Source organism: Mus caroli, chromosome 14 (assembly GCF_900094665.2).
Source record: "Mus caroli chromosome 14, CAROLI_EIJ_v1.1, whole genome shotgun sequence".
Taxonomy (NCBI): domain Eukaryota; kingdom Metazoa; phylum Chordata; class Mammalia; order Rodentia; family Muridae; genus Mus; species Mus caroli.
In genome coordinates, this window is record NC_034583.1 from 65988791 (window position 1) to 66004969 (window position 16179).

General features: G+C 40.5%; 1 protein-coding gene across 3 annotated transcripts in view; it reads right to left on the minus strand.

Annotated features, from left to right (window-relative positions):
- Nucleotides 1–16179, minus strand: part of Lrrc63 (leucine rich repeat containing 63) — a 44297-nt gene that overhangs the window by 5772 nt on the left and 22346 nt on the right. For all 3 annotated transcript variants that reach the window (XM_021181984.1, XM_021181985.1, XM_021181986.2), the window contains exon 8: nucleotides 7944–8027. In XM_021181984.1, the coding sequence (XP_021037643.1) occupies nucleotides 7944–8027 (84 nt within the window). The remainder of the gene's footprint in view (nucleotides 1–7943; nucleotides 8028–16179) is intronic.

Genomic DNA, 16179 nt, shown 5'->3' on the forward strand with positions numbered 1-16179 from the left:
GTGGTGGCCAGCAGAAGCCAGCGCCACCCTGCAACAGCACATGTGGCTTCCCACAACTGGCAGGACATAGAGTCCATGGGTATATGGTCAAGAGCAGTGTATCTGGATCTTCAGCTTTAGGCATATAGATTCCCAACTTCCTAGGAACAACCACACTCATTTCCATGGTGGGTATACCAGTTTACACTCCACCCCCCCCCCCCAAAAACGTATAACTGTTCCCTTTTCCCCCTACCAGCACATGCTGTCATTGTTTTATTGATCTTGGTCACTCTGACTGGTCTAAGATGGAATCTCAAAGTAGTTTTAATTCGCATTTCTCTGATGGCTAAAGATGTTGAGTATTTCTTTAAGAGTTTCTCAACCATTTGGGTTTCATCTTTTGAGACATCTTCTGTTTAGCTCTGCACCACATTTTATAATTGTTTTGCTTTCCTTATGTTCAGGGTTTTTGTTTGTTTGTTTTATTACTTCATATATAGCTGACATTAACCCTCTATCAGATGCATAATTGGTAGATATTTTCCTATTCTATATAGACTTCTTCATCAGACTGGTGTCCTTTCCCATACAGACTTCATGAGGTCCCAATTGATCAATTTTTTCTCTTAGTGTATGTGTGCAGTGTGTTATTCAGAAATTCCCTTCCAGAACCAATGAGTTCAAGTCTATTACCCTCTTTCTCCTCTGTCAGGTTCAGGTTATGTCCTAGTTAGGGTTTCTGTTGATGCAATGCAACACCATGGTAAAAAAAAAAGCAAGTTGGGAAGGAAAGGGTTTATTTAACTCACACTTCCACATCACAGTTCATCATTGAAGGAAGTTGGGACGGGAATTCAAGCAGGTCAGGAACCTGGCGACAGGAGCACTCCTTTGGGAATGCTGTTTACTAGCTTGCTTGTCATGGCTTGCTCAGCTTTCCTTCTCAGATAATTCTGAGCGACCATCTCAGGGATGACATCCCCACAATGTTATGGATCTTCTCCATCAATAAATAGTTAAGAAAATGCCTTACAGCCAGATCTTATGGAGGCTTTTTAATCAGTTGAGGGTCCCTCCTTCAGCTAACTCTAGCTTGTTTCAAGTTGACATAAAGCTACCCATCACAGGTTATATGTGAATCCATTTGGAATTGAGGTTTTTTTACACGATGCTAAATATGGATTTATTTAAAAATTTCTGTATACATCCATCCAGTTTAATAAACATCACTTTTTTTTGAAGATGCTATCTTTCCTTCAATGTGTAGTACAGCTTCTTTATTACTTTTGGTGGATTTTTCCTATAATGAGTATGTGGTGTCCTTCCCTACATCTTCCAATTAATGTATCTGATGTCTATTTTGTCAGACATTAAAATAGGTATACCTGCTTGCTTCTTTGATCAGTTTGCTTGAAATACCTTTTACCTTGAGGACATGCGTAGTCTTCAAAGGGAGGTGCATCTTTTGGATGTAACAGAAAGATGGATCCTGTTTTCTTATCCATTCTGCTACTTTGTGCCCCTTTATTGAGGGGTATTGAGGGCACTAACAGTGAGAATTATCAGTGAACAGTGTTCAGTGATTTCTGCTATTTTGTTGTTGTTGTGTGGGTACTTTCCCAACTTTTTTGATTTACTTGGATTATTTATTCCTTGTGTCTTCTGGAGTTATCCTCTTCAAACTAAAGTTTTGCAACTGATGTCTTCTGTAGGGCTGGTTTCAAAGATAGAAATGGCTTAAGCTTAGTTTTTATCATAGATGTTTTCTTTTTCTGTTGCTATGATTGATAGTTTTGATGGCTGTTGTAGTCTGGGCCGCCATTTATGGTCTTCTCTTAAGTTTGGAAAATGACCTTCCAAGCCTTTATGGCTTTCAGACCCTAGGGCTAAATATCCAATATATATGAAGAACTCAAGAAGTTAGACTCCAGAGAATCAAATAACCCTATTAAAATGGCGTGCAGAGCTAAGAATTCTCAACTGAGGAATCTCTAATGGCCAAGAAAGCACCTAAATAAATGTTCAACATCTTTAGTCATCAGGGAAATGCAAATCAAAACAACCCTGAGATTTTACCTCACACCAGTCAGAATGGCTAAGATCAAAAACTCAGGTGACAGAAGATGCTGGTGAGGATGTGGAAAAAGAGAAACACTCCTCCATTGTTGGTGGAATTGAAAGCTGGTATAACCACTCTGGAAATCAGTCTGTTGGTTCCTCAGAAAATTGGACATAGTATTACCTGAGGACCCAGCTATACCACTTCAGGGCACATACATAGAAGATGCTCCAACATGTAATAAGGACACATGTTCCACTATGTTCATAGCAGCCTTATTTATAATAGCCAGAAGCTGGAAAGAACCCAGATGTCCTTCAACAGAAGAATGGATACAGAAAATGTGGTACATTTTCACAATGGAGTACTACTCAGCTATTAAAAACAATGAGTTCATAAAATTCTTAGGCAAATGGATGGAACTAGAAAATATCATCCTGAATGAGGTAACCCAATCATAAAAGAACACACATGGAATGCACTCATTGATAAGTGGATATTAGCCCAAAAGCTCAGAATACCCAGGATACAATTCACAAACCACATGAAGCTCAAGAAGAAGGAAGACCCAAGTGTGGGTGCTTCAGCGCTTCTTAGAAGGGGGAACAAAATACTCACAGGAGGAAATATGGAAACAAAGTGTGGAGCAGAGACTGAAGGAAAGGCCATCCAGAGCCTGCCCCACCTGGGGATGCATCCCAAATACAGACTCCAAACCCAGACACTGTTGAGGATGCCAAGAAGTGCATGCTAACAGGAGCCTGATACAGCTGTCTCCTGAGAGGCCCTGCTAGAGCCTTACAAATACAGAGGCAGATGCTCGAAGCCAACCATTGGACTAAGCATGGGGTGCCCAATGGTAGAGTTAGAGAAAGGACTGAAAGAGCTGAAGGGCTTTGCAACCCCATAGAAAGAACAACATCAACCAACCAGACCTCCCCAGAACTCCCAGGAACTAAACCACCAACCAAAGAGTACACATGGAGGGACCCATGGCTCTAGCCACATATGTAGCAGAGGATGGCCTTTTTGGGCATCAATGGGAGGAGAGGTCCTTCTTGGTTCTGTGAAGGCTCAATTCCCCAGGTAGGGGAATACCATGTCAGGGACTCAGGAGTGGGTGGGTGGGTAGAGGAATACCCTCATAGAAGCAGTGGGTGTGGGGATGGGATAGGGATTTCTGAGGGGGAAACCAGGAAAGGGGATAACATTTGAAATGTAAATAAAGAAAATATCTGAGAAAAAAGAAGAGTCGGATGTTATTCTACTTAACCTGCTTTTGAATGTGATTCACCTCCCACCACCACTTCACTGCTTATAACATCTTATGCTATTGTTCCAGTCTGTACACTTAGTGTTTTGATTACTATGTGTCACGGGGGACTAATATTCTGCTCCTGTCTAGCTCGTGTCAGATAAGCTTCTTGTACTCTGATAAGCATTTCTATCTTTAGATTGGGGGAATTTTCTTCTGTGATTTATTTAAAAATATTTTCTGTGCCTCTGGCCACCTTCTTCTTCCTCTATACCAATTATTCATAGATTTTTGTCTTTTCAAAATCTCCCAGATTTCCAGGGTATTTTAGGCCTGGATTTTTCTTTAAATTTATTACTTTTATTTTAACTGTAGCTTGAATATCAGTTGAACTATGCTGTTGAAAATTTGTACATTACATTCAGTTAGTAAGAAATAATTACACAATAATTACACAATGCTCAATAGGACATAGGAGGCTCAACTAGAGTGATTTATATTAGCAAGGAAGCCACAGATTACTGTTTTATGCACTTTGAAATCTACATACATTTCCAGGGAAGCTAAATATTACATGAATAGTTTATGAAACTACAGGAAGCCTGGCTTTTTTTTTAATCGTATCATTTTATTTAACTGATCTATTCATTTCTTCTACCTTGCTTTCAACACATGAAAACTTCTCTTCCATGTCTTATAGTCTGTTGGTGTGGCTTATCACTAAGGGTTTTGTTTGACATCTAACTTTTCATTTCTAGTTTTATTTCAATTTGGATTTGTTTTTTCAGTGATTCCATTTCTTTGTCAGATTCTACTTGCAGGTCTTGAAATTGTTTTCACTATTCCATGCAATTGGTTCTTCGTATTCACAGTTTTCAGTAAGGTCCTTGCTCAAGCATTCATATGCTCTTTAAGGTCCTTGGGCATAATCAAAATTGCTATTTTGAAGTCCATATTTTGTGCTTCATCTAAATTGCCTTTCTCAAGGAATACTGCAATAGGGTTGCTGGCTTTTGAAGGAGGTGCATGGTCTTGGATGTCCATGTTTGTGCTTTTTGCACTGGGATCTAGAGTTATGATATTTGAAGTGTGTCTTGATGTAAATGTCAAGATGTGTTTTGTTGGGCAGATATTCTGTTGTTTGGGTACTTTTGTCTTCTATGGATCCTCTGGAAGTGTGGTGGTTGTGGGGATCCTTATTAGAGACTGTTTTGTGGGTCCATGTGTGACATAAAGGACTGGGGATGGGCTAGCCGGAAAGGTTGAGGGGCAGCAGGACAGAACTAGGGATATCTTGGGTCTGCACCAGGATGTGGGAATGGGGAGAGTAGAGGAGGAACTCCTGCAGGCAGGCTGAAGCATGACTAAGAACATGTCTGGAGAGACCATGATGAAAGAGCTGGCTAGAGGCATGTATCTCCACTATGGGATGGAGGTGAGATCGGAGGAGGCAGCACCTCAGAATGCCTCTATAGTCTTACATTGAATGCCCTACTCCCAAGATATTTAGAAGTAGAGCCTCTAGGAAATGATTAGGTTTTGAGGGGGAGTTCTCACAAATGGGATAAGTGCCCTTATATAAATGAAGCTTTGAGAAGACCCGTTTTGCCCCTTCTGACCTGTGAGGTGAGAATGGGTTAGAAGAAAAGGTACCCTGTCTCCCCTTACAGTGATGGGAGAGTATTAAGCATGGTTAAGACACTTGAAGTCAGGATTAGTGGTAACGATGTCATTTTAAGTGTACATTGAAGCACTTCTTATCTTTGTGTTTCTTTAGGTTAGTGGTTCTCAACCTTCCTAATGTCGTGACCCTTTAATACAGTTCCTCATGTTGTGATCCCCAACCATGAAACTATTTCCGTTGTTACTTCATAACTATAATTTTGCTACTTTGTGAATCTTAATGTAAAGAGTTTTGGAGATAGAGGTTTGCCAGGCAGGTGGCAGCCCACAGGCTGAGATCTGCTGCTTTAAGGAAAGATGTTGGAAAAGGGGAAGATTGACTACTTAGCAGCTGTTGACCTCGCACTGCCCTGAGCACCTGGACCAAAATGGCTGTCTGTCAGATAGGTAGCCAATCACCCCAATCAGCCATCTGGGCATCCCACAGACTCTGAGGCGCTACAGGATGATCTTGGGTGATGACCCTGGTTTAGGCGCAGACTCAGCAAGATCTGTTTAAAATAGTTTGTACTAGCCTTTTTTTTTCTCTCTCTCTCTCAAGCCTTGCTGAAGTCTATGCAAGAGACGAAACATTTCCACCAACAGTGCGGCAAAAGGATGCTTGCATGCTGCCATATCTAGTGCTAAGAGGCAGTGGTGTGATTGTCCCAAACAAATGACTGTGACTGTTCCAAATTTCCCTTCTGGGGCTGTATAAGCAGGGTGCTCAGGCTCAGATGTTCTGCTGGGCAGACACTCTCTTGCATTTCCTTGCATGATGTTTGACCATGCAAGGCCTGGTAAAGGGCTTCTCTTCAGTGAATTCTTCTTGGTTGTTTTCAGTAGTATGGGTTGAGTGGGTAACAAGGAAGGGCAGATACAAAATACTGACAGCAGAGTGTCAGCTCCAGAGCAAGATGAGAGTAGTGGATGGGGAGAAACAGCAAGAGGGGGGTGGAGGCCTGCGATAAACCCAGGAGAAAGGCTGCAAGGAACCTCAGAGGAGACACCTCAAACCTCAGCCCAGATGTGCCCAGATGTGCCATTACCCTGCTGCTGCCTGGGAGCTGAGGAACCTGATGCCTGGCATGCCTGCAACACCAGCTAGAATCTAAGCCCGAGGAATCCTGACTCCCTAAGCCCACTTCAGAGCTGTCACATTTGCAAGAGGAAAGGGCACATCTGGAAAATGCAAAGGGAGCCAGTAACCGATTAGGTGAGCAGGGTCAGTCAAGCTCCAAAATGGATAAAGCAGGGGGAGATGGAGGTGGGGGTGGGGTGGGGGTGGGGAAGAGTATCCTGCACATGTCACCAACAAGAAAGGAACAGGTGCAGGGTAAGGTAGACACACAGAGAAGTGAACTGTATTGATTGTAACAGCCATGCATCGCCTAGATGGTCCTAGTAAAATATAAGGCTGACCAAACGAAACTTTAAAAAATTGGTAGAAACATTAGAAAACCAGAGGAAGACATCTTCTTTTTTTTTTTTTTTTTAGATATGACTGCATTCCAAGAAAGCCAATTAACCAGTGAAAACTAATAATGGAATTTGGCTACATAGCTTGATTTTTAAAATTAGTCCAAAATCATACATCTTTCCTATTCTGTATTTACCTCAATCAGATGATATTGGAAATAAAAGAAATATTATGTGTAGAAATATAATTATGAATTACTTGGAGAAAGTTATTACAGAAGTTAAGTGAATCACAAACTGTTGTGAAGGGCATACAATAAGATTTGAGAGGCTGGGGAGATAGATGGTTCAGCAGCTAAGAGCATTGTTTTTGCTGAGGACCAAGTTCCACTTCCAGCACGCAGGCTACCTGGAGCCTGAGACTCCAGGGAATTCAGGGAATCCAGTGTCTCCAGCCTCCCTAGGCACCTGTACTCACATGCACAAAATTTCACATAGACACACAGACAGATATGTAATTTAAAATAAAATATGTTAAAAGACTTGAATGATTAAGAGTATATGTTTTATATTTTAGTTTCATCATTTATATTTGTGTGTGTGTGTGTGTGTGTGTGTGTGTGTGTGTGTGTGTGTGTGTACCATGTGTGTACAGTGCCCTTAGAGGCCAGTAGAGGCCGTCAGATGCTGGAACTGGCATTTCAGGCAGTTGTGAGCTACCCATTGTGTGTGTTGGAAACTGAACTTGGGTCCTATGGAAGAAGAACAAATGCTGCTAACCACTGTGCTATTTCTCTAGCCCATGTAATATGTTCTAAAATAAAAAATAAATATTGCCAACAAAGACTTTGTATAACTCAAGACGACTGCAATTAATGTGCCAAGTTTGTGTTTGTGTGTGCTGTGGCGAGTACATATAAAATCATCTTAAAGATTATAACAAAACATATTTTCTATTAGTTATTATTGTAAACTCATAGTAGAAGTAAGACACAGAGCCAGGCAAGGTGGTGTGCACCTTTAATCCCAGCACTTAGGATGCAGAGGCAGCCAGATCTCTGTGAGTTGGAGGCTAGCCTGGTTTACATAGTGAATTGCAGGTCAGTCAGGGAGGCATAGTGAGATCCTGTCTCAAAACAATATAGGACACAGGTGAATTCAAGGCTTTTGTTAATTTGTAAAAGAACTTGACTCGTGTGTGTGTGTGTGTGTGTGTGTGTGTGTGTGTGTGTGTAATGACATTGAAATGTTTAAGAACCATATATATATATATATATATATATANACACATATATATATGTGTGTGTGTGTGTGTGTGTGTGTGTGTATACAGACATACCAGAAAGTGAACTAAAATAAAAGGTTATTATATTTTACTTTTAAAATATCATTGGAAATACATCTTGCAGAAACTACATACTAGATATTCAAATTACATTTGAAAGTAAACCCCAAAATTCACAAATTATATTCACATTGGCTAAAACAGATGAAAAGAGTAAGGTCTTTGTCATTATTGTTACCACACATTCTTAATCTACTGTGTATCTACTGCTTTGCAAATACCTGAGTTTCTGGATTTCATTTGAAATATTTTCAATTTCATTGTAAGAAACATCGAGCTCCTCAAGATAATTCAGGCAAAATAACCTTAAACAGAAAGAACAGTGAGTTATGGGAGAGACTATCCATTGTCACCGGAAATTAAGACATCTGCAAGTTAAACATTTTCCCACCACACTGAGTTGCGTCAGCCTCTCTTCATTGCCGGTAGTATTCATTCCACAAACACTTCTGAAAACCATGCTGCTGTCTCTGAAGCCTGGGCTGACATCCTTTGGTGTGGAAAAGCCTCACTTAACAAAAGATAACCAAAACCTTTATCATCTGAAGGTTTTTCTTGGTCTTTACATTCGTTTCTTGCTTGCATTCTGGGTAGCCAGAAACGGCAGGACCACACCATCCCACAGTTCAGGAGCCACACCTCCAGCATCTCGCTATTGGGTCCTTCTGGAGGCTTTCCACAGCATCTCTCATGTCTCTCCTAGCTTCCCAGGGTTCCTTGACATCCCAGCCTGCCCCTGACTTGCAGCAGCATCTGTCTCTTATTTCACAGGGTCTCCTTCCACCAGTCAGTAAATTCAGTGCCTGCCCTTATTCAGGATTGATCCCATTTAATTCGACAAACTGCATTTACATATTAAAATTACAAGTAAGGTCACATTCTGAGATTTTAGGTGGACGTGGACTTTTGGGGATCTCTGTCCAACCCAAGTGTATTATGACTTTCCTAGTGAAATACCTTTGATTTTTTCTTCCCATCATGTTAAATGACCAAAGTAAGAACTAAAAGAAGTAATGGTTGTATGACACACAACCACAGCATTGTGAATCTGTTTCCTATAGGATGCAAATAGAAACCACTTTTTTTGGAGGCTAGAATTGAACAGCTAAGACCCCCTCCCCCAACTGTGTATACCATCCTCTGCCTCTTCTCATATCACTTGCATGCCTAAGGCACAGTGAGCACAGAATTTTATTAACCTCCCACTATTTCAGCATGGCAGATGAAGATCTTCAGGGTCCCACCCTTGACTACTTTCCTGAGTTGCCTGTCATCCCCTATCCCATAATACACTACGATCCACTGTTTATTTGCTAAAAGTATCCTAATTACTAACTCTTACATATCTGCAAATGCCATGCTGCACCTGCCCAAATTGGACTCTTTGGTCATTTTCTTCTCATATTTGAAATCTTAAGACAAATGTCACCTCTTGCACAGAACCCTCCTGCAAATCCTTTCACCTGGAAGAACGGATGCTTCTGAGTGTCGGCTTACTTCTTGGCCCCTGTCCTATTGTACAACTATGAGGTTCTGGAGACCAGAAATTACAGCTTTTATTTCTATCTATCCAATGTATGAATAAATCAGAAGTGAATGAGCCCCGGTTAATCCAAACTCCTTCTCTCTGAGAAACTGTTGACATTGTTTTGGAAACTGTAAGACAACCCTGTTTGATTCAGTGGTCAACCCCCAACTTCCTTCTCACTCCAGTAAAGAAAATGTTGGTAGTATCTACTCTGTTTTTTAAACTTGAGATCATATTTTACTTTTTTATCTTAGGAAGTTCCTCTCTGCCATCAGTGGACCACAGAGATCTTCTCCTTCATACTTCCTACCCCTCATTTATCCTATTATCCCAGTCACCAACTCCAGGAAGAATTCCCTGGAAACCCACAGGCTAGTCTGGTCAGGGAAGTAGGTAGGCTAGTAGCAGATCTTCATCCCTCTCTTGAATCCTCCAAATCCAATCTCTCAGTCTCATCCATGGCTCTGGAGGAGACTACTTGTTGTGTCCTCTCTTCACTCTTAGTAGATCCTGGTGGATCACCCTATTTTCTTCCCTCCTGTAGATCCCTCTAGCCCATTCCCATTCCTAAGTTTCAGATCCCAATACCTAGAAACACATTTTATCTGGAAACCTCAGTGGCCACACCTATCAGGATTCCAGCAGAATTTCCTACTAGGCAACACATAGCTACCACATTCTTCTAAGAACTAGAGAGGAAATAGAAACTGGGTGGTGGGGTTTGGGGGCAATCACCCACCCAACGAAAACAAGATCAGATATCAACACCTAGAATTGTAGTCTTTCCAAACCTTAGATACCTAGATGCCAGCATAAAAATAAATTAGTAACAGTCAGGAGAATGTCTCCACCAGAGTCCAGCAACCCTACTGCAGCAGCCCTGAGTATTGCAATATAGCTGAAACACAAGAAAAAAATCTTATAATAACCTTATGAATATGGGAGAGGTCTTTAAAGAAATGAATAAATATTTTAAAGAATATTTATTTTTAAAGAAATCTATGAAAATACCAACAAACAGAAGAAGAAGATGAATAAAACATTTTAAGATCTGAAAGTAAAAATAGAATCAGTAAAGAAAATCCAAACTGAGGGAAATCTGGAAATGAAAAATTTAGGAACTCAAACAGGAACCTCAGAGGCAAGCCTCACCAACAAAATACAAGAGACAGAAGATAGAATCTCAGACATTGAAGACACAATTGAAGAAATGAGTATACCAACTGGGACACTATGAAAAAACCAACTTTGAGAATAATACAAAGGAGAATAAACCCAGGTCAAAAGTACAGAAAATATTTTCAACAATATCATAGAAGAAAATTTTTCTAACCTAAAGAAGGAGATGCCTATCAAAGTACACAACAGGACACACATATACAAAGTAGCATACAGCATACTAAATAGAGCTGACTAGAAAAAAATATGCATTGTCGACACATAATAATCAAAACACTTAAATGTAAGAACAAAGAGAAAATATTAAAAGGTACAAGGGGGAAAGACCAAGTAATATATAAAGACTTATTAGAATAACACCTGACTTCTCAATGGAGAGTTTAAAGCTAGAAAGGCCTGGACAGATTTTCTACAGACTCTAAGGAACTATAAATGCCACTCTAGACTACTATATCCGGCAAAACTTTCAATCATAATAGATGAAGAAAAGATATTCCATGATAAAACCAAATTTAAGAAATATCTATTTGCAAATATTTACTCACAAGGAAAGGATTAAAAAAATGGAAAACTCCAACCTAAAGGATTAGCCACACTCAAAAATCAACAAATTGCTTATTAACATCTCACATCAATGGTCTCGTTTCCCCAATAAAAGGACACAGACTAACAGAATTGATGCGAAAACAGAATCCACCCTTCTTTGTTTCCAAGGAACACACCTTAATATCAAGGATAGATATCACCTTAGGGTAAATGGATGGAAAAAGATATTTAAGCAAATAGATCTAAGAAGCAAGCTAGACTAGCCAAAAGAAACTTCTGATAAAAGAGACATCACACCAAACATTACATCAGAGTAAATATTTAGAAAAAGATATTCCAAGCAAATGGTCCTAGGAAGCAAATTGATGTAGCCATTTTAATATCTGATAAGAGAGGCTTCAAACTAAAACCAATCAGAGGAAATAGAGAAAGATACTATAGACTTATCAAAGAAAACCCCACCAAGAGGACATTGAAACACAAGGGCAGTCAAGGTCATATTTTAAAAAAAAAAATCCTTCTGCTGGGCGTGGTGGCGCATGCCTTTAATCCCAGCACTTGGGAGGCAGAGGCAGGTGGATTTCTGAGTTTGAGGCCAGACTGGTCTACAGAGTGAGTTCCAGGACAGTCAGGGCTACACAGAGAAACCCTGTCTCGAAAAACCAAAAAAAAAAAAAAAATCCTTCTGTTGCATCCAAGAAATACACAGTTGCATCAAGAATAGATATTACTTCGGAATAAAGGGTTAGAAAAAAAGATATTCCAAGCAAATGAACCTGAGAAGCAAGCTGCTGTACCATAGATTTCAAACTAAAATTAATCAAAAGACAGGGAAGGACATACTCCTCACCAAGATGACATTTCAATTCTTACCATTTTTTAAAATTAAAGCTATTACACCTTTAAAAGAATTTATCTATCTATCTATCTATCTATCTATCTATCTATCTATCTATCTATCTATCTATCTATCTGGGTACACTGTAGCTGTCAGACACACCAGAAGAAGGCATCAGATGCCATTACAGATGGTTGTGAACCACCATGTGGCTGCTGGGAATTGAACTCAGGACCTTTGGCAGAGCAGTCAGTGCTGTTAACCACCGAGCCATCTTTCCAGCCCAATTCTTAACATTCTTAACAGGTAGAAAAACAGCACTACAGCTTAAATCACATATTGACTCTCACACACTGATAGTGGGAGACTTCAGTACCTGACTCTCACCAATAGACAAGTCACCCAGAAGGAAGATAAAGGAATGCTGATGCTAAATGATATTATAAATCAAATGGTGGACTTAACAGATACTGACGTTACTCTCACCCAGGTACCAAACGGTAAATATGAACACCACCAACACAGCAACACACATTGATCAACAGTGGTGTTTGCCTGCAAGGTACGTTATTGCGGTGGTGGCACAAGGCTTGTCGGAATAAGCAACCAGTATCTTATGTGACTAAAGGCCTCGGAGACAAGATGGAACCCATACCCAACACTGCTTCAGTGGCCAACAACCTGAGACCAGATAGCCCAGGGACCCAGGGTAAACCCAAGTACTACTGTTCTTCTAAAGAAACATGGCAATACATTGATCCCTAATGACATTCTGCTATACTCATAGATCAGTGCCTGGCTCAGGCACCATCAGAGAAGCTCCCTCCTGTAGCCGACGGGATCAAATACAGAGACCCTCAGCTGGACAATATGAACAGAGTGAGAGACCTCCGCTCAGTCAGCCTAAATAGGATGTCTCTATCACATCCCTCCCCTCAGAGATCAGAGAACCCAGTAGCAGAGGTGAGGGGTGGGGGAAGAATGGAATAGCCAGAAGGGATGAAAGACACCTATGAGACAAGGCCCTCAAATCAACATGCGCAAAAGTCACAGAGACAGAGACAGTGTGCACAGAGCCTGCGTGGGTCTGTACCAGATCTTTTGCATGTATATTATGGCTTCCAGTGTAGTGGTTTTATGGAAGTCTTCGGTGTGCAAACAAATGGGTCTCTGATTCTTGTACCTTCTCTTGTGCTCTTTTCCTTTTCTTTTTCTGTCTTATCCAGTTCCCATGTGTTAGTTTTTATTTTATCTTACTATATTCTATTTTATTATATACCTTAGAAGCCTGTTTTCTAATGAGAGACAGAGAGGGGGGTAGATTCAGATTAGAGGTGATGTGTGGTGAGGAGTAAGTGGGAGGAATAGAGAGTGAGGGGAAACTATAATTAGGATATAGTATGTGAAAAAAATCTATTTTTAATAAAAGAGAAAACAAAAGGACTTCCAACACGCTGACGTTTTATTTTGTTGTAGAAATACAGGTCAAGGGAAATGAAAATGTTTTAGAAATAACTGGAAGAATTTACAAGATGTTTTCCCTTGATTTTTGTAGTGTTCTTGAAATCAAGTGTACTTTCTCTAACCTTCCCAATAGAAACTGCTGCCAAGGCTCTGGGTGGCTTGCCAGTCTTCCAGCATCTATGACACTTGGGGACCACTGTGCCTTCTCAGCTGTGGCATATGGATCTTCTGCAACCAGAAAGATCCAGCTAGGGATGGGAAAAATACAGTGCAAGAACCCCATCGTATTTTTTAGAAAACTTACTCACTCAGGTCACATAGCTGAGGGAGAATAGCACCAGCATTTAAAAAGCTTAAGCAAAAAATTCAGACAAGTCATAACAGAAAACGACAATCCATTTCATTTCTTGAAATGTAGCCCAGGCAGGCCATAAAGTCCCTTTGTGCCTTTGGCTCTGACCACTTGGGTTTCATCTGACTGGACTTCTCTGTTGTATTTCTCTGTCTCCATCATCCCTCTATGAAAGGATCAGCTCATTTGGTTGCTGTGCCTGGCTGCCTTTGCATAGCCCAAGTGTTCCCTTCACCCTGGTCTCTTGTGATTTCCTCTTAGCTATCAGTGTGCAGTGTGTTGCTGTGTCTCCTGAGATATCTGTTTTAAAAAGAGTGCACATTTATCCAAAAGATGTAGGAATCTGACACTTCCAACCAAGATTTCTATGATAGACTGTGATTTTATTTGTTGTGCTACACTAAATTCCAGGGGCACTTGGGAGTCAAAGGCTAGTATTTCTAAGTCAGTGTGTGCATGTCACATAATAGCTGTTAATGGTGGGGAAAATACTACATATGACTAGGTTTTCCACATGTGTATAGTATGTTCTATGTATTCTGTGATATTGAGATTATAAAAAGTTTAGAGTATGAGATGTGCTTAATGTATATTTCTAATTAAACTTATGACAAGATATTTGGAGACAAGCATATCGCATCTCAATTTGTAAAAGCATTTTTAACTCAATCTACTGTCATTAAGGCATTTGTGTAATGTCAAACCATAGCTGGACAAAGTAAATTTAAAATACAGAAAGCTTTTCTGTACAGCATTAAATAAAAAATATACAACCTTCTTCATTTCAGTTAACATATACCAATGAGTCAGAATTCCTCTCTTCAGCATAGAACTTTCCTGTGAGTTTAATACATCTTAGCCCAGCTTTACAGTAGAAAACACAATGCAGGTCAGTCACAGTGGTGCATGCTTGTTAGCCCAGCACTTGGGAGGCTGAGGTGGGAGCATCACCACTTCTGGGCTAGCCTGGGTTATTTAACAAGATCATGTCTCAAAGGACAGAGCCTCAACTACTCTGACAGTCCCCAGCTCTAGTGACCTTAGATTCGGGTTTGTTCCCACATACTCATTCTGGCATGAGAGTGACCTAATAGAGAAGTTGGGCTCCACCACTGTCCTGTAGAAAGCCCCCACCCCCAGTGGCCAGCCCTTGTATAAAGTATACATTCCTTCCCTTATATCACAAAGACCCATTTACCATCCCAGGCTCATTTCTGAGTCATTTGGCTCTGCCCTGTATGCTGCGAAATTTAGCAAACAGTTTGTATTTCCTAACCTACATTATCTATGGCTCATATATATCTGTTCAAGAAACACCCATAGGACAACTATGCTTTGCTTGACTCCTGAGATGCAGCCAACTTAAACGCTGCATTTAGTTAGGTATCTGCTGTTCCAGGGAGTCACTCTGATCCTGCAGAATGGGTTCCAAGTCACCCTTTCCTGTCTACAAGATTTGCCGTGCACATCTCTGCAAGTTTATGTTGTTAATTACATCCACTTGTCTATCTTCCTAGCAGACTGTGAGAGTGAGCCCAGCAGTGCCCAGTAGGTGTGTGTACAGACATCTGCTGAAGCACAAGACTGAAAGTGTAATATCTACCGTGCATCTGGGGGACTGCTGCAGACAGTAACAATAGGAGTACAGAATGTGTCTGGGGTGGGCAGAACTGGCTCAGGCAGGCTCTAGATTGCTTGGCTCAGTGCATTCACTTCGTCTCAGTAGATGCTTCCATCATTGTGACACGCTGCAGCAAGTCTCTTGCTTGCTCTGACAGTTCTTCCATTATGTTCATCCTCGTCTTCTGTGATGTCACCACTCTCTAGATGAGCTCTCACTGTCCACACATCTCCAGTTATGTCAGATGCTGTTCTAAACTGTCTTTGAAATGATCATGGTTTTCCTGTCAGGTTTTCCATTCCATGCTGCAAATCTGCCTTTGGTGCACATACACACCCAATGATGTTTAATAGAAACATAGCACAAACACAGTCAAGTTTTAGTCCCTGTAGGGATTATTACATTTTCAGTGACAGTTATGACTACTTAAAATCTGTAATTATGATTACAGATGATGTTATGAATTCCTATTTAGGTGCTGTATGTTCACATGCATGTATACAGCTATGTGATATGTATACTAGCTTTCACATTTTCACAGACACACATACACACAGACACCCTTAACCTACTACATTCAATTTGTTATACTCTTAACTGGAACAAGCATATTGGTTAAAGTTTTAGTGTAAGTTTTTCCTTGGGAGTTAAGTACCGGCTCATACTTGAGAAGTCCATCTTATATGCAAATGTCAGCGTTCTTACTAGACTTAGAAGGCTCTTAGTCATCAGATAGGCTAATCTCCTTAGGTTATAGATTAGAACACTGAGGGCCACAACAGTCAAATGTCTTTTTACAGACCCTCAGGCCCTTATCCTTGTATCTAAACCAAAAGACTCCAGCTCCAAATTCCGAGTGTAGTGCTTTCTGTTCTCAGAAGCACCATCAATGGGTAGGCACCGGGTTCTTACCTGAATTGCTGGTCATT